Source organism: Schistocerca serialis, chromosome 1 (genome assembly GCF_023864345.2).
Source record: "Schistocerca serialis cubense isolate TAMUIC-IGC-003099 chromosome 1, iqSchSeri2.2, whole genome shotgun sequence".
Classification (NCBI taxonomy): domain Eukaryota; kingdom Metazoa; phylum Arthropoda; class Insecta; order Orthoptera; family Acrididae; genus Schistocerca; species Schistocerca serialis.
The window spans coordinates 1233949357-1233966960 of NC_064638.1; the positions used below are offsets into that span (position 1 = coordinate 1233949357).

Here is a 17604-nt window from a genome sequence, read left to right on the forward strand (position 1 = left end):
ACAAGAAATACTGGAACAAAATAATGTGCAATCAGAAGAAGAAGAAAATACAGTAATGGACTCAAACATCCCAGAGCAAACAAACAAAGACCAACACGCATCAATTAAACAATCAGAGGAAAACGAAATCTTAAGACAGCCACCAGAACAAGCACAAATAGAACACGAAGAGACACACGTGTTAGATATAGAAGAGAAATTTCAGCTGACATATATAGAATACAAAGACACAAATACAGACATCAGACCATTCTTGCATAGACCGCCAAATAACCCACAAGTCGAAACAACAATAAAAACTATCAACACAATCATACACAACAAAATAAATGAAAATACAACTATGGAAGAGTTACAACTACTGGTTTATATAGGAGCACTCACTACACTAAATATACACACTAGGCAGAGATCAGAACAAACCAATACACAGAAGAAACCCACAAAACCAGCATGGCAACACAGGCTACAGATCAGAATAGAAAAACTGAGAAAAGACGTCGGACAGCTTACACAATTTATAAGAAATGAAATATCAGACAAAAAACGAAAAAGGTTAGGTAAAATCTCACAACAAGAAGCAATAGAGCAATTAGATGAAAAGAAGCAGAAATTACAAGCATTGGCCAAACGACTTAGAAGATATAAAAAAAGTGAAAATAGAAGGAAACAAAACCAAACATTCAACACAAACCAAAAGAGATTTTACCAAACAATAGATAACACACACATTAAAACAGACAATCCACCAAACATAACAGACATGGAACACTTCTGGAGCAACATATGATCAAACCCGGTACAACATAACAGGCATGCACCGTGGATACAAGCAGAAACAAACAAATACAAGATGATACCACAAATGCCTGAAGTGATAATTTTGCAACATGAAGTCACCCGAGCAATTAATTCTACACACAATTGGAAATCCCCTGGAAATGATAAAATAGCAAATTACTGGCTAAAGAAGTTCACCTCAACACATTCACATCTAACTAAATTATTTAACAGTTACATTGCAGACCCATACACATTCCCTGATACACTTGCACATGGAATAACCTATCTGAAACCTAAAGATCAAGCAGACACAGCAAACCCAGCTAAATATCGCCCCATAACATGCCTACCAACAATCTACAAAATATTAACTTCAGTCATTACACAGAAATTAATGACACATACAACACAGAACAAAATTATAAATGAAGAACAAAAAGGCTGCTGCAAAGGAGCACGAGGATGTAAAGAGCAACTGATAATAGATACAGAGGTGACATATCAAGCTAAAACTAAACAAAGGTCGCTACACTACGCATACATTGATTACCAAAAAGCCTTTGATAGTGTACCCCACTCATGGTTACTACAGATATTGGAAATATACAAAGTAGATCCTAAATTGATACAGTTTCTAAACATAGTAATGAAAAACTGGAAAACCACACTTAATATTCAAACAAATTCAGATAACATCACATCACAGCCAATACAGATTAAGCGTGGAATATACCAAGGAGACTCATTAAGTCCTTTCTGGTTCTGTCTTGCTCTGAACCCACTATCCAACATGCTAAATAATACAAATTATGGATATAATATTACTGGAACATACCCACACAAAATCACACATTTGCTATATATGGATGATCTAAAACTACTGGCAGCAACCAATCAACAACTCAACCAATTACTAAAGATAACAGAAGTATTCAGCAATGATATAAATATGGCTTTTGGAACAGACAAATGTAAGAAAAATTGCATAGTCAAGGGAAAACACAATAAACAAGAAGATTACATATTGAATAACCACAGTGACTCCATAGAAGCGATGGAAAAAACAGATGCCTATAAATATCTAGGATACAGACAAAAAATAGGAATAGATAATACAAATATTAAAGAAGAACTAAAAGAAAAATATAGACAAAGGCTAACAAAAATACTGAAAACAGAATTGACAGCAAGAAACAAGACAAAAGCTATAAATACTTATGCTATACCAATATTGACCTACTCATTTGGAGTAGTGAAATGGAGTAACACAGACCTAGAAGCACTCAATACACTTACACAATCACAATGCCACAAATATAGAATACATCACATACATTCAGCAACAGAAAGATTCACATTAAGCAGAAAGGAAGGAGGACGGGGATTCATCGACATAAAAAACCTACATTATGGACAGGTAGACAATTTAAGAAAATTCTTTCTAGAACAAGCAGAAACTAGCAAAATACACAAAGCAATCACTCATATAAATACATCGGCTACACCACTGCAATTTCATAACCACCTTTACAACCCTTTAGATCATGTAACATCAGCAGATACGAAGAAAGTAAATTGGAAAAAGAAAACACTACATGGCAAGCACCCGTATCATCTAACACAGCCACACATCGATCAAGACGCATCCAACACATGGCTAAGAAAAGGCAATATATACAGTGAGACGGAAGGATTCATGATTGCAATACAGGATCAAACAATAAACACCAGATATTACAGCAAGCATATTATTAAAGATCCCAATACCACAACAGATAAATGCAGACTTTGCAAACAACAAATAGAAACAGTAGATCACATAACAAGCGGATGTACAATACTAGCAAATACAGAATACCCCAGAAGACATGACAATGTAGCAAAAATAATACATCAACAACTTGCCATACAACATGAACTAATAAAACAACATGTTCCCACATACAAGTATGCACCACAAAATGTACTGGAGAATGATGAATACAAATTATACTGGAACAGAACCATTATAACAGATAAAACAACACCACATAACAAACCTGACAACATACTCACCAATAAAAAGAAGAAATTAACACAACTAATCGAAATATCCATACCCAATACAACAAATATACAAAAGAAAACAGGAGAAAAAATTGAAAAATGCATCCAACTGGCTGAGGAAGTCAAGGACATGTGGCATCAGAATAAAGTTGACATCATACCAATCATACTATCAACTACAGGAGTCATACCACACAATATCCACCATTACATCAATACAATACAGCTACATCCAAACTTATATATACAATTACAGAAATCCGTAATTATTGATACATGTTCAATTACCCGAAAGTTCCTAAATGCAATATAACATATACCGTACAGTTAAAAGGAAGTGACGCTTGATTAAGGTCCGCGTCACGTCCCATTTTTAACCAGACTTAACGTCTGAGAAAGTAAAGAAATAATAATAATAATAATACTGTGTAGGCCCTACTGCAGTGTAATAACCATTTAATAGTTACTGTTGTGTTGTACTGCAATTAGTTCATTTACTATTGCAAATTTAATTTCCCCCTCCGGGGTAACTACACCAAGTCAGGAACCACTGCTCCAATCCAACTATATGGGACTTTTATTATCTTCGGACACTGTTGTGGAGGGAGAAAGAGTTTAAAACATATTATTCTGTGTAGAGCTAATTTTTCTATGGGCGACAAAAAAAGCTGTCAACTTAGGGAAGGGAGCAGGTGGTTAAAGCCCCATTCAAATCAAATATTGTGCTCCTTTACAATATTAAACAAAACAACAAACAAAACACTCATAATATTTCATTTAACACTTACCTTATGTTCAAATTCACGAAAGGCCTGTGTATTTTCTTTTCGATCAGCCATTAGCCCACGACAAAGAGCAGACAAATTGATTTCATGGCGTATAACTCGTACCATTTCCCTCAGCAATGCCCGCAGTGGGCGCAGGTAGTCATCTTTATTCATTAGCAGATCCTATGAAAAATAAAATACTCATTTACTTCATACTGATAGTCACATCGGCTGACAGAAACATATTTCCATCATTATTAACATAATGTGTTTTGCTCCGGCCACACAGAAAACAAGAAAAAGTACATCAGAAGTCAACAGTGTCCTTACATACTTTGATCAAACATGCTGAGAAAATATGAATCCCACGGTAACAAGAGTTTACAGCAATAGCACATAAGGAAGATTTGTCTATTGCTAACAGGAAGTCACGCTTTGGTTGACAATTTCATACCTAAAAGTTACTTGCAAATATGAACAAAAGTAAGTGTTTATTTATTTCTGAGACTTCTTAGCAACCAAATCCAAAGCACAGTATAGGCACCACATAAAACTGACTGACTGACTGACTGATGCTTGATGTTCAACGTGTTGTTCACTATAGGCTATATTTAAGCAACAGCCTCACATTCTGATGGCACGCAAAGCCAAATTGGAACCATTTGAGAAAGCATTCACACATTACAAATAAACATATATACATTATATCAATATAATAGAAGGAAACATTTCACGTGGGAAAAATTATATATAAAAACAAAGATGAGGTGACTTACCGAACGAAAGCGCTGGCAGGTCGATAGACACACAAACAAACACAAACATACACACAAAATTCAAGCTTTCGCAACAAACTGTTGCCTCATCAGGAAAGAGGGAAGGAGAGGGGAAGACGAAAGGAAGTGGGTTTTAAGGGAGAGGGTAAGGAGTCATTCCAATCCCGGGAGCGGAAAGACTTACCTTAGGGGGAAAAAAGGACAGGTATACACTCGCACACACGCACATATCCATCCACACATACAGACACAAGCAGACATATTTAAAGCGTATGTGCTCTTATTTTCTGATATATTTGGTCTTTAAATATGTCTGCTTGTGTCTGTATGTGTGGATGGATATGTGCGTGAGTGCGAGTGTATACCTGTCCTTTTTTCCCCCTAAGGTAAGTCTTTCCGCTCCCGGGATTGGAATGACTCCTTACCCTCTCCCTTAAAACCCACTTCCTTTCGTCTTCCCCTCTCCTTCCCTCTTTCCTGATGAGGCAACAGTTTGTTGCGAAAGCTTGAATTTTGTGTGTATGTTTGTGTTTGTTTGTGTGTCTATCGACCTGCCAGCGCTTTCGTTCGGTAAGTCACCTCATCTTTGTTTTTATATATATACATTATATGCTTTATATAGTTTACTTACAGCGATATGAAATACTTTTATTAAATTTTAACAGTAAAATGAAAAAGATACATTGATACTACCATAAAGATGACACGTTAAGTTGCAGACAGGCACAAGACATACACATTAGCTTTCGGCACAGCCTTCATTGGGGGGGAACCCCCCCACACACACACACACACACACACATACATTCAAACAAGAAAGCACATCTCTTGCACACATGGCATGGCCGCCATCTCAGGCAGCTTCTACGTCTACATCAATACTCCACAAGCCACCATTTGGTGCATGGCGGAGGAGACCCTGTACCCTGTACAACTACTTGTCATTTCCCCTCTTGTTCCACTTGCAAACAGAGTGAGGGATAGACTACTGTCTGTATGCCCCCGTATGAGGTCTAGTTTCTCGTATCTTGTCTTCGAGGTCCTTGCACACGGTGTTTGTTGGGGGCAGTAGAATCGTTCAGCAGTCCGCTTCAAATGTTAGTTCTCTAAATTTTGTCAATAGTGTTTCTCAGAAAGAATGTCGCCTTTCATTTGAGTTCTGAAGCACCTCCGTAACATTTGTGTGTTGTTCAAACCTGTCAGTAACAAATCTAGTAGCCTGCCTCTGAATTGCTTCGATGTCTTCCTTCAATCCGAGCTGGTATGGATTCGAAATACTCGAGCAGTACTCAAGAATAGATCACACCAGTGTCTTATATGTGGCCTCCTTTACAGATGAACAACTCTTTCCAAAATTCTCCCAATAAACCAAAGTCGACCATTCGCCTTCCCTACCACAGTTTTCACATGCTTGTTACAACTTTCCAGCTTTGCAAAATTACACCCAGATATCTAAACGACTTGACTGTGTAAGGCAGAAGACTACTAATACTGTATCTGAGCGTTACAGGTTTGTTCTTCCTACTCATCCGCATTAACTTACATTTTTCCACATTTAGGGCTAGCTGCCATTCGTCACACCAAATGGAAATTTTGTCCAAGTCGTCTTGTATCTTCCTACAGACACTCAACTTCGACATCTTACCATACACCACAGCATCATCAGCAAACAGCATACTGCTGCCCACCCCGTCTGCCAAATCATTTATTATGTTTTTATATAGCGAACAGCAGCAGTCCTATCACACTTCTCTGGGGCACTCCTGATGATACCCTTGTCTATGGTGAATACTTGCCTTCGGGGACAACATACTGTGTTCTATTACCTATGAAGTCTTCAAGCCACTCGCATATTTGTAAACTTATTACATATGCTCATACCTTCGTTAACAGCCTGCAATGGGGCACTGTGTCAAATGCTTTCCGGAAATACAGAAATATGGAATCTGCCTGTTGCCCTTCATCCATAGTTCTCAGTAAAGAGAAAAGAGCACGCTGAGTTTCGCACAAACAATATTTTCTACAAACACGCTGATTCATTGGATAAGCTTCTTAGTCTCAAGAAAGTTTATTACATTCAAACTGAGAGTATGTTCAAGGATTCTGCAGCAAACAGAAGTCAGAGATACTCGTCTGTAATTTTGACGGTCCGTTCTTTTACATTTCTTATAGACTAGAATTACCAGCGCTTTCTTCCTGTCGCTTCAGATTTTGTGCTGGGCAAGAGATTCACGATAAATGCAAGCTAGGTGAGGGGCCAATGCCATAGAGTACTCCATTTAGGCTGTGGCCAAAAGCAAATGTGTAAGTGTCTTTTAGTTATGCCTGCCTGCAACTTAACATGCTGCCTTTGCAGTAAGTAGCAATGCTGCCATTGCAGTAAGCAGCAATCAATCTTTTCCTTATATTGTTGGTATTGCAATCTGGAGTTTCCATAGTTTTATTAAATTTTTAAAGAATTTTACTATGTCTTGTTTTGCACTATATTCTGTATATTAATGAGAAAACAGATAATTTGTGCACAACGGTCTCCCTTTATTTGCAGTGGAATTTAAGGACACTATGAAATATTTAAAAAATGTTCTAATCAAACTGAATTTGGTACAAAATGAGTAAACCTATATCCAATGCAAGAAATGTCTCATTCAAATGTGACACTTTTTGCAGTGAAAACTGAAAGCTTAGTATAAGATTCTACATTACCGCTAAAGTAGAAACACTATTACATATCATATTACATGAGCCGAAGAACTAATACAATAAAGTTAGCTGACAATGATGTACAATGATACATTACAATCTGTTGTTGTTGTTGTGGTCTTCAGTCCTGAGACTGGTTTGATGCAGCTCTCCATGCTACTCTATCCTGTGCAAGCTTTTTCATCTCCCAGTACCTACTGCAACCTACATCCTTCTGAATCTGCTTAGTGTATTCATCTCTTGGTCTCCCTCTACGATTTTTACCCTCCACGCTGCCCTCCAATACTAAATTGGTGATCCCTTGATGCCTCAGAACATGTCCCACCAACCGATCCCTTCTTCTGGTCAAGTTGTGCCATAAACTTCTCTTCTCCCCAATCCTATTCAACACTTCCTCATTAGTTATGTGATCTACCCATCTAATCTTCAGCATTCTTCTGTAGCACCACATTTCGAAAGCTTCTATTCTCTTCTTGTCCAAACTATTTATCGTCCATGTTTCACTTCCATACATGGCTACACTCCATACGAATACTTTCAGAAATGACTTCCTGACAGTTAAATCAATACTGGATGTTAACAAATTTCAATCTATGGGAGCAAAAGTTAAAAAGAAGAATCAGTTATTTGAAAAAATAGTTGTCAGTTTACTTTTGTCATTGTGCTCTCTGCAAGTGCTTACGAACGTAAAACACTTCAATCCAGACAATCAGTTCTTGGAATTTCCTAAACACTTTTTTGCAAAGTATTTGATGTATTTTTATTTTTAAAAATTGTGTTATTTAGGATTTCTCAGCATTTCCATTTAGACTGCCCATGAAACATGCACAGTTATAAGAATTTGTACTACCTTTCTTTGCATACAACATATGACCCCCAGTTGTTACACAAAGCCTATACAGACACCAAACACTCGTCAGACAAAAGTTCTAAATGCAGTCTCTTTTGTACACAAACATGATTCTTTTTTGTTTGGTACGTTAAAAACTTTATGCTAGCAATTGAACCAGATCACTATTTTGTTTATATCCAAGTGGATAGTGCTAAAATTTCTACTGTGTAATACATCCCAACAGAGAGCCATGTCACAGCAAGAAGGCACATCTGAAATTATTTCTGTATCCCTCCATTAAACATGTCATGTTCTGATCCACCTGTGAAGACCTGACCAGACATCCCACATAAACATAGTTTCTTCACTAGTCATCTGTGTGGTACCAAATAACATGCTTTAGGGATATCTAAGGACACTGAATATGCCTGGTTGCTTCCATACATAGTACGTAGGAAGAGTGTAATGTAGGTTTTACAAGAGGACTGTTTTTGGAATCCATGTTCACTACATATGAAAAGTCATTCCATTCTACATACTTCACTGTGTTTGAATTCTATCATCTGGATTTCCACTATGTATGGTGGCGAGTGATAAGGGGATGATAGTTCCATATATCAGTTCCACTGCACATTTTTTGACATGTTTGCTCTTTATATTGTTGTTTAGTTTAATAGGTACAGAGCCAACAGAGAGCTGGAGGTACACCTACAAGAAGGCAGATTTTTGTCAAGTCATTCTGCACAATCTTGTACACAGCAAATGATAGTTATGCAACCTATTCTGGTATAATACTCTGCTGGGTGGAAGCCTCTCTTCATTACACAAATTGGCACATCCAGTAAAGGGGTCATCCTGAAAAATTTACCTTTTCATTAGCACCATGGATTTCAATTGAATATGAGACCGCCATTGTCTAAGGCCTAAATCAGAATAATTGTGCTCTGTATGGTGGCACATAAGCAGTCTTCTTCTGATGCTCCATATATAATCAGTACTGAAATAATCTTTTACAGATGGTACAATACAGTGTGTACTGCAACATGCACTTCTTGGGATATTTGCAGAATACTGTACAAACAGTAACTATGCCAGACCTAAAAGCTCAAAATGTATCTTGAAACATGTCACATAGTTTTCAGCTCTATTTCAGTTGCTAGAATTATTTTAAAAAAATACTATTTTTATCATCACTTATAGTTTCAAACTGCATTAAAGCACAATCCAAGGTGGAATATACTACCAGTAAAAGGACAGAATAGGTGCTGCACAGCACAAACGTGCTTTTTCTATTCGGAGAGTAGTGACCTATCCTCTTATTCGTATTAATCTTTCAACTACAAATATATAATTGTGGGGCCTGTAAGGTCACCCTGAATACCTGGAAAATATCAGCAAGCAGTACAGCAGCCTTTTCTGGTGCTGCCTGGAACATCACAGACAGCATAGCCATGTTATTTGGGTTGCGAGCTGTTGACAGTTCATTGTAAATTGTATGCTTCAAAACTGTTGCCAAATTTTCTGGATGTGCATTAATTAACTCTCTGAAACATTCAAAATAATATAATAATAAAAACTGATATATTAATTTAAAACCCAAAAGTGGAAAACAATCTATTTCAATCAACTGATTTGTTCTGTAACATCTCACATACATGATTTCAGCAAAAATTTGAAAACATCACTTTTATTGAATTCTATAGTTCTATTATTACATACACCTTTTAAAAACACTGGTTAGTGTGTGAATTTAAGAAAGGGCTATGAACTTGCAGCTCTTCTCTTTTTCTACTTGTTAAGATAGTAAGAGCTCGTACGTAATTTTAAAACATTTAATAGGGAGAATTTCATTTTTCACTTTTATCAACAAAGCTAGACACCTACAAACTTGTCACTTTACATATATTTATATATTTTTGTTATAAATACTTCAATTTTACTGAGATTTACCTTATAGAAGCCAGATATAGGTTGCTCAGTGCCTTTGGTTTTATGCGTATTTTAACAAGATGACTAATTACTTCCACATCTCGCTGCGTGTGAGTGGTGCAGTTAATGCAGATAGCCATTAGAAGATCTTTGGCAGCTTGCAGAAGCTTTGGGTTCTGAAACCACATTTCTAGTCTGGGAGCTGCAGTTACACGAACCTATAACAGCATAAAACACATCTGAAAACAATTTATTCTTTGCATCTGTACAAAACAAAAGTACAGAATTTCATTATTTAATTAGTGCATCATGCTCACTGTCATACAAACATCACAACATCAATAAATTAACCAACATAGGTCATAGCCTAACAAAAATGACTTAATTTTCCCAAAACATTTTTTATGATTCGTGGAGTAACTCAGCAAAACAGTAATAGCTGTTTGCTACCCCACCCCTTGCAGAACTAATTAATTATTTTAAGAACAACACTCTCGAATAATCTCAATTCCTCTGTAGTCTATACAGAGCTCAGGTACACTCTCACCACTATTCACTCATGAGAAGATATTTCTTATTTAACAACAGCTCAGCATTTTACAGGAAGCCCTGAAATGAAATCAGCACCCCAAATTAATCTCTGTGTGGATGCTGCTCAAAAAGGGGCTGGCGAGTGCAGAAAAAGAGCACTTTTGGGGAAAGGGAAAATAAAAAGTATTGTTAATTCTTACTGACCACAGAGTAAAATTTTGCATGAAATGTAGCAGACCATAACTGCAATAAAGAGACAAAACTTCTAAAGAAAGGCAACTCTGGTGTGAATCTTTCCTGGCTCATGTGTTGTCTTTGCCCTGGGCACCTAAAGTTTACGAACAACACCATTTCCAGGGAGGGAGGGAGAGAGAGAGAGAGAGAGAGAGAGAGAGAGAGAGAGACAGGAGTAGTAATAGTAATAGTAGTAGTAGTAGTAGTAGTAAATGAAACCAGGAAGAATGACATTTTAATCTGTCAGAGACAGCAAGGGACTTGGGAGATCTGTTGAGCTATTGAACAGAATGGATAGTGTCTTGAAAAGAGGTTTTGAGCTGAATTTCATTAAAAGTAAAACAAATGCATTGGAGACTATTCAAATCAGGTGACACTGAAGGAATTAGAATAGGAAATGGGACATGGAATGCTGCAAATAAATTCTACCATTTGGGCAGCAAAATTAAGGAGGATACAAAATGTAGGCTGGCAATAGCAAGACAAGCTTCCTAGCATCTCTTTTAAATTTAAGTGTTGGGACGTCTTTTCTCAGATCATTTGTATGGAATGTAGCCTTTTATGGAAGTGAAACATGGACAGTCAACAGTACAGATAAATAGAGAATATAAGTTTTTGGATGATCAACAGATGAGTACAGAATAAAAGTTTTTGAAACATGTTAAAGAAGAATGCTGAAGATTAAATGGGTATATCAGATAAGAAATGAATGGTTACTGCAGTGAACTGGGAAGAAAAGAAACTTCTGTCATAACTTGATTAAAAGAAAGGGTACACCAAAACAGACGGATACCAATGACAGTTGACCACCTCAAGCCAGAAATCAAAGTATGCACTCATGAGTAGTGAGTGCCTGTGCTGGCAGTAACCTCACCACACACTCACCAAATGAAGTCTTTAACACAATGATTTATTTCTCTGCTGTCTGTTGACAATGAGGGACATTACTTTGTTTGCAAAACACAGGGATATCTGTGCTGGCATTCCTTTATGATCTTTGATGGGAAGTGTGAGGGTTGGGAAAGGAAAAAGATGTAAAATGGTACATGAAAATGCATAGAGGATAATTCAGTACACAATGAATGTATTGTTTATGAGAAACCCAATGAAGCAGAACATGTAAATCCCTCACAGAAAAACTGCTGGAAACTCCTAGGAAGAGTCAGGGCTGTTGGCTTCTGTTTCCAATATTCCTTTATACACTGAAAGTTCATTTCAGGTGATCACATGCACTAAAAAGTAATCGATCCTAAATTTTCCAGCTCTCTAACAGCTGTCCATGTAAACTACAACCAGTGTATACAGCACCTTGTGAGTTTCAATACACTTAACCGTTTCTATCGTCTAACACACTCAAGAGGTAGTGTCACAGGAGGGAGGAAGGAAGGGAAACCTGCATAGAATGGACTAAAATGGAGAGCTGAATCAAAGTCTTCAGACTTAACACAACAACAACAACGAACGGGAGTAGGACGTACTCAAAAACTAATACTGTAGATAACAGAGTGCAGAAACCAACAATTATTGAAAGTTTTTATTTTGGCTGGAGGCACAAACATGGTAAATTTTTTGAATGATGCTGCCACCAGTTGACTACAATAATTTTTACTTTATTGTTATAAAATCCAGTTTTTAGCCTTAGGCCATTTTCATGCACAAAAATGTATTCATATATCAAAAGACACCAGGCTGGTATGAAGTACAAGTCCTTGTCAGATAAGCATATCTGGTCATATAGTCCAGGTCTGTCATTAACAAAAGTAAGAACATCTCTAAAACACCTAAATAAGTTGCAGACCTTCACTTCTGGACCCTACAGCATGGTTGTTATATGAAAACTGCTAGCCAACCAACAGGTATGTGCCATTGCAACTGAACAACAACAATTACAGAGACAGTAGTGTGCTGCATACTGTTCATTTGCTAGTAATTTCATATAACAGTTGTCCTATACGGTCCAGAAATGAAAGTCTAGAACTTATTTAGGTGTTTTAGAGATGTTCTCACTTTTACTAATGACAGATCTGGTATACATCACCAGAAATGCTTTTCTGACAAGGACTTTTATTTCATACCAATCTATTGTCTTTCGACTAATGTGTTTTGATATATGAATTTTTTTTCACTTGAAAGTGGCCTAATGCTGATTTCTGGATTATATAACAGTGCACCCACATGTACAACCACTACCTCTGGTTGCTCAGGCCATCAAATGCATCATACAGGACCAACAATCTATTGTGCAGCGGTGGAGGGGGAGGGATAGTGGGGTACAGGTGTAGGCATGGTGGAGTGTGCAGGGACCAGAGATTGTAGACAAGAGTACCCAGCACGGTGTCGGGAGGCTGTGGGAGAGGGAGGGACGGGGGAAAAATGGGAGCAGAGAGGAGGGGAACAGAGGAGGAGGAAAGATTGGTGGGCGCAATGGCAGAGAGCACTGCACAATTCCGTTGGGGACTTGAGTTGAGAGGAGGTGACAGGACGGGGAGGGGGAGAACTGTTAAGTGGAGGGTGTGGGGACCGTTCAAAGTTCAGAAATCTTTAAGAGAGTACACACTTACAATGTTTATATCAAATTTTTAATTTAGATTAAAAAAGATTACCAGTTGGTAATCTGTTAAAAAAAAGGACATCCAGCAACAAGTGAACATAGATCCATAGCCTTTATTACTCAGTATCCTATGATTATACTTTTCCATAGATTGACTGAATGACTGATCGATTGAGAGGGTTTTTGGGACCAAACAGCAAGGTCGTTAGTTTCGGATTCTGAAGTTATTTACAGAAGAAAGAGGGTCCGCTAAAAGTGAACAGATCCAGTCACAGGAGTCAAATTATAAAACAATGAAATTAAAACACATACACAATATAAGGCATAAAAGGTGAGACCAAATCTAAAAACTGAAAAAAAAAAGGAGAGATCTTTCCATGGGGGAGTGGTGAGGGGTCCCAGATTGAGAAGACATGAAGAGATGTCCCAACCACAACCACCCTGCCCCTGCTCCAGGAGTAAAGCAAAACCTTATATCTGGAAATGAAAACCTCTTTCATGGAGAAGACTGGACCAGTTCAACTGTCCATGAATCATCTGCTAACATTAAAATTGAGGAATCTGGAAGACTACACTTAGCACAAAGGGCCAAAAGAAGGGGACATTCCACCTGTATGTGGGATACCACCATCAATCCTGCTCCACAACCACACTGTGGTGGTGGTTCGTTACACAGGAGGAAACAATGGGTAAGCCTGGTGTGACCAATGTGTAGACGGCATAAAGCAGTGGACTCCTTCTGAGAGGAGCAGAAGGAAGAGTGCCGAACTGCAGTAGACTCCTTGATTGTGCAGAGTTTATTACTGTAAGCATTAGTGCACCAGATGTCATTCCACTTTTGGTCAAAGAGAGATTTGACGTAGATCCACATACCTGCAGCTGGAATCATGAAAGGCCAAACGGTCAGCCAGTTCATTCCCCGGGATGCCCACATGACTTGGGACCCAGAGAAAGACAAATAGGGAGGCGGCACAGCCAAGGGCAGAGAGAAGGTCGTGAATAACAGAGACCAAAAGGTGACAAGAGTAGCATCGGTCAATAGCCTGCAGGCTGCTCACTGAGTCAGTACAAATTAAAACACTGTAAATGGAGGCTTGTGAAACAAAATGGAAGGCTCTGTGAATGAATTGAAGCTCTGCTATCAACACATTACATGAGCCCGGCAATAAATGGTGTTCTAAGCCAGTAGGAGATGTGAAAGCATATACAGGCTTATCTATAGTCTTAGAACCATCAGTGTAGAAGATGACAGCAACCTGGAACTCTGCGAGGATGACATGTACAAGACACTGGAAAACCAGAGGGGCAACAGAGACCTTAGGACCCTGGAATAGGTCGGTCCTAATCTGTGGTCCAGGCACCATCCAACGGGGTGGGGCAGGGGTGGGGGGGGCTACATGGGGTGCATTCCAGTGAATGTAGATGGAGAGCCTGACAGAGAGAAGCGAGATGCATTCCAACCTGCAATCCCATCTGTGGGCAGTTGTCACAAGGGAGACATCCATCGTTTGCAAAGAGGAAAGGGTTCACAGGATGGTCAGGGAATTGACAAATGGTGATTGCGTAAGAAACCAGGAGTTGGCTCCGTCGTATTTGTAGAGGGGGAATCCATGCTTCTGTGAGGACATTCAACAGGACTAGTGCAAATAGCACCAACAGCCAGACGCACCCCACAATGGTGAACAGGATCAAGTATTTGTAGATTGAAAGGGGCCACTGAGCCGTAAACCTGACTACCATAATCTAGTCTGAACAAGACGAGAGCATGGTAAAGAGAGAGTGGTACAGTCTGCACACCAAGATGTATGGGCCAGGAGGGAGAGAGCATAAAGTTTCCACATGCACATAGTCTTTAGGTGGTGAATATGGGGCAGCCATGTCAGCTTTTTATCAAAAATAATGCCCAAGAAATGGGACTTTGCTACAATATCAAGGAGCTGGCTGCCTAAATAAATTTCTGGATTGGTGCATACTATGGGTTGATGACAAATATGCACAACCTGCATTTTGGAGGGAGAAAACTGGAAGCCATGGGAGATGTCCTATGCAGAGGCCCACTGGATGGTGTCTTGGAGACAGCGTTCAGCAGATGCTACCGAATGGGAGCTGCACCAGACGCAAAAATCTGTCTATGTGCAATGCCAGGATAACCACACACCCAACAGAGGTTACTGTTCTCCTGAATCTGAGGGGTGCTGAATAAAGTGCCAACTCGAACGCAGAAGAGCCAGTGGGATAAAAACTCATGGATGAAAATCAGAAAGGGGCCAAGAAACCCCCAGTCATGGAGAGTACCTAAAATGTGATGGCACCAAGCCGTGTCGCCTGCCTTATGTAGGTCAGAAGACTGTGACAAGGTGCTGGCCCTTAGTAAAAGCCAGTTGGACTGCTGTTTCCAATCTGAGTAAATGGTCAGTCGGAGATCATCCTTCCCGGAAGCCACACTGATATGAGGGAAAAGGCTCTGAGATTCAAGTACCCAATATAATCTGTAGCTAGCCATCCTCTTGAGCAGTTTACAAAGTACATTTGTCAGGCTAATCAGGTGGTAGTTGTCGAGAGACGTTGGGTTCTTCCTGGCCTTAAGGACGGGGACAACTATACTCTCTAGAGATTGCAAGAGGAAAGCACCCATGAGAAAAATACGGTTGAAGATCCTGTGGAGATGTTGCCTCTGGGGAATGTCAAAGTCTTGGATCATCTGGTTGTGGATGGAATCCGGGCCTAGGGCTGTCACACATGAAGAGATAAGAGCTTGCATGAGATAAGAGTCTGTAGTGACGGGTTCATGAAAGGGTTCAGCATGGTATGGGTTGAAACAGAGGGGGTCTGTTTAACTTGGCATCTCTGACAGAGAAAGGTAGCAGGATAGGAAAAGGATGCCAATGCCATCACAAAGTGTGCTGCAAGGTGTTCTGCAAGGACCAATGGATCTGTCCACAGAGCACCTTGGAAGTTAAGATCCTGGACAGTTGACTGTCAATGATGGCCCAGACGGCTACAGAGCTTGAACCAAACCTGCAACGAAGAGGCATACGGCCACAGGGAGTAAACAGAGCTCCCAGCATTCTTCTATACTCTGTTAATAAGGTAACGAGCCTCAGCACAGAGACGCCTAAAAGCAAGGAAGTTGGTCTGTGAAGGGTGGCCGTTGGTGGCCCTGGACAGTGACCACTACATACTTGGGCCAAGGCAGTACCGGTCGACGACAAGGGGGACCTATGGATAGGGGAACAACAGTGCCAGCAGATTGAAGAATAGTGGCAGAGACACCTTGCATCAATGCATGACCGCATCAATGCAATTCAAGGGGGAGGTTTCAACGCACACAGCAGACATACATAAAGGCCAACTGGATCTGCAAAATGCCCAACGGGGGGATCTGTCTGCCTGGTGCCAGCAGAGGAACAATAGAATCACCGGAAAGTGGCCACTGTCACAAAGATCATCATGGGTTGACCAATGTAGGGAAGACATGAGAGCAGGGGAGGAGATCGTGAGATCGACAGCAGTAAAGGTGCTGTGAGCGGTACTGAAGTGGGTAGGGGAACAATCACTGAGGAGACATAAATCAAAGTCTGTAATAAGTCGGTCAATTAGGAGACCCCTACCAGTTGAAGTGGCACTCCCCCACGGTGGGTGGTGGGCACTGAAGCCCCCATGGAGGAGAAACATGAGCGGGAGTTGCTGTATTAAAGGTAGACATTCAACATAGCGAAGTGGCCTACCTGGAGAGAGGCAGACATTGCAAACACTGATTACCAGAGTCATTTGCACTCTAACCACTATTGCTTCCATGTTGTTGTGAAGGGGGATCACAAATGACATTGGAGAGAACCAAAGTGCAGACCCCACCAGATGCTACCCTAGAGCCGGCACGGTTCCGACTGAATGCCCAATAAGGTGACAGAAATGCTTCCAGGGAAGGAAGAATGGACTGTGATAGCTTATGGACCTCTGTGCACCATGCATGAACTCACAAAAGAACCATGAGCCCGCTGGGGGGTTTTGTCCATGGGCTGTAATGACAAATGTGTTTATTCATTACGCTATCTTCTGCATTATCCTTTAAGGAGATAAGAATATTACCAAAGGACACAGTTGCTAAATTATACTTCATGAAATAGTTCTCACAAAATTCGTGTTTGTTCTTATTGGCAATTAATAAACTTCCCTCTACTGGCGCCTATATAACCTGCCTGTGTACAGTAAAACCCCATTTTTACATTCCCGCATTTTACGTTTTCCCTCTTTTTATGTTTATTTATGTTGGTGCCAATAAAGTCCTATTCTCTCAATACAATTCTTTCCTGCCACTAATGATTCTGTGTTACAGCATATCCCACGTTTTAGTTTCCTTTGATGTAATCATGAGCTTTCATATTGATGTTCACACAGATTTCTGCAATAAGTGCATCGTATTGCTCAGAGTCAGCCGTGCAACAAAGCAGAACA

General features: G+C 39.7%; 1 protein-coding gene across 4 annotated transcripts in view; it reads right to left on the reverse strand.

Annotated features, from left to right (window-relative positions):
• The window catches only part of LOC126419147 (integrator complex subunit 1), a 288378-nt gene that overhangs the window by 197655 nt on the left and 73119 nt on the right, over nt 1-17604 (reverse strand). For all 4 annotated transcript variants that reach the window (XM_050086288.1, XM_050086260.1, XM_050086280.1 and 1 more), the window contains exons 7-9: nt 9855-10051; nt 9286-9448; nt 3618-3779 (exon numbers count right to left, since the gene is read on the reverse strand). In XM_050086288.1, coding sequence (XP_049942245.1) covers nt 3618-3779; nt 9286-9448; nt 9855-10051 — 522 coding nt within the window. The remainder of the gene's footprint in view (nt 1-3617; nt 3780-9285; nt 9449-9854; nt 10052-17604) is intronic.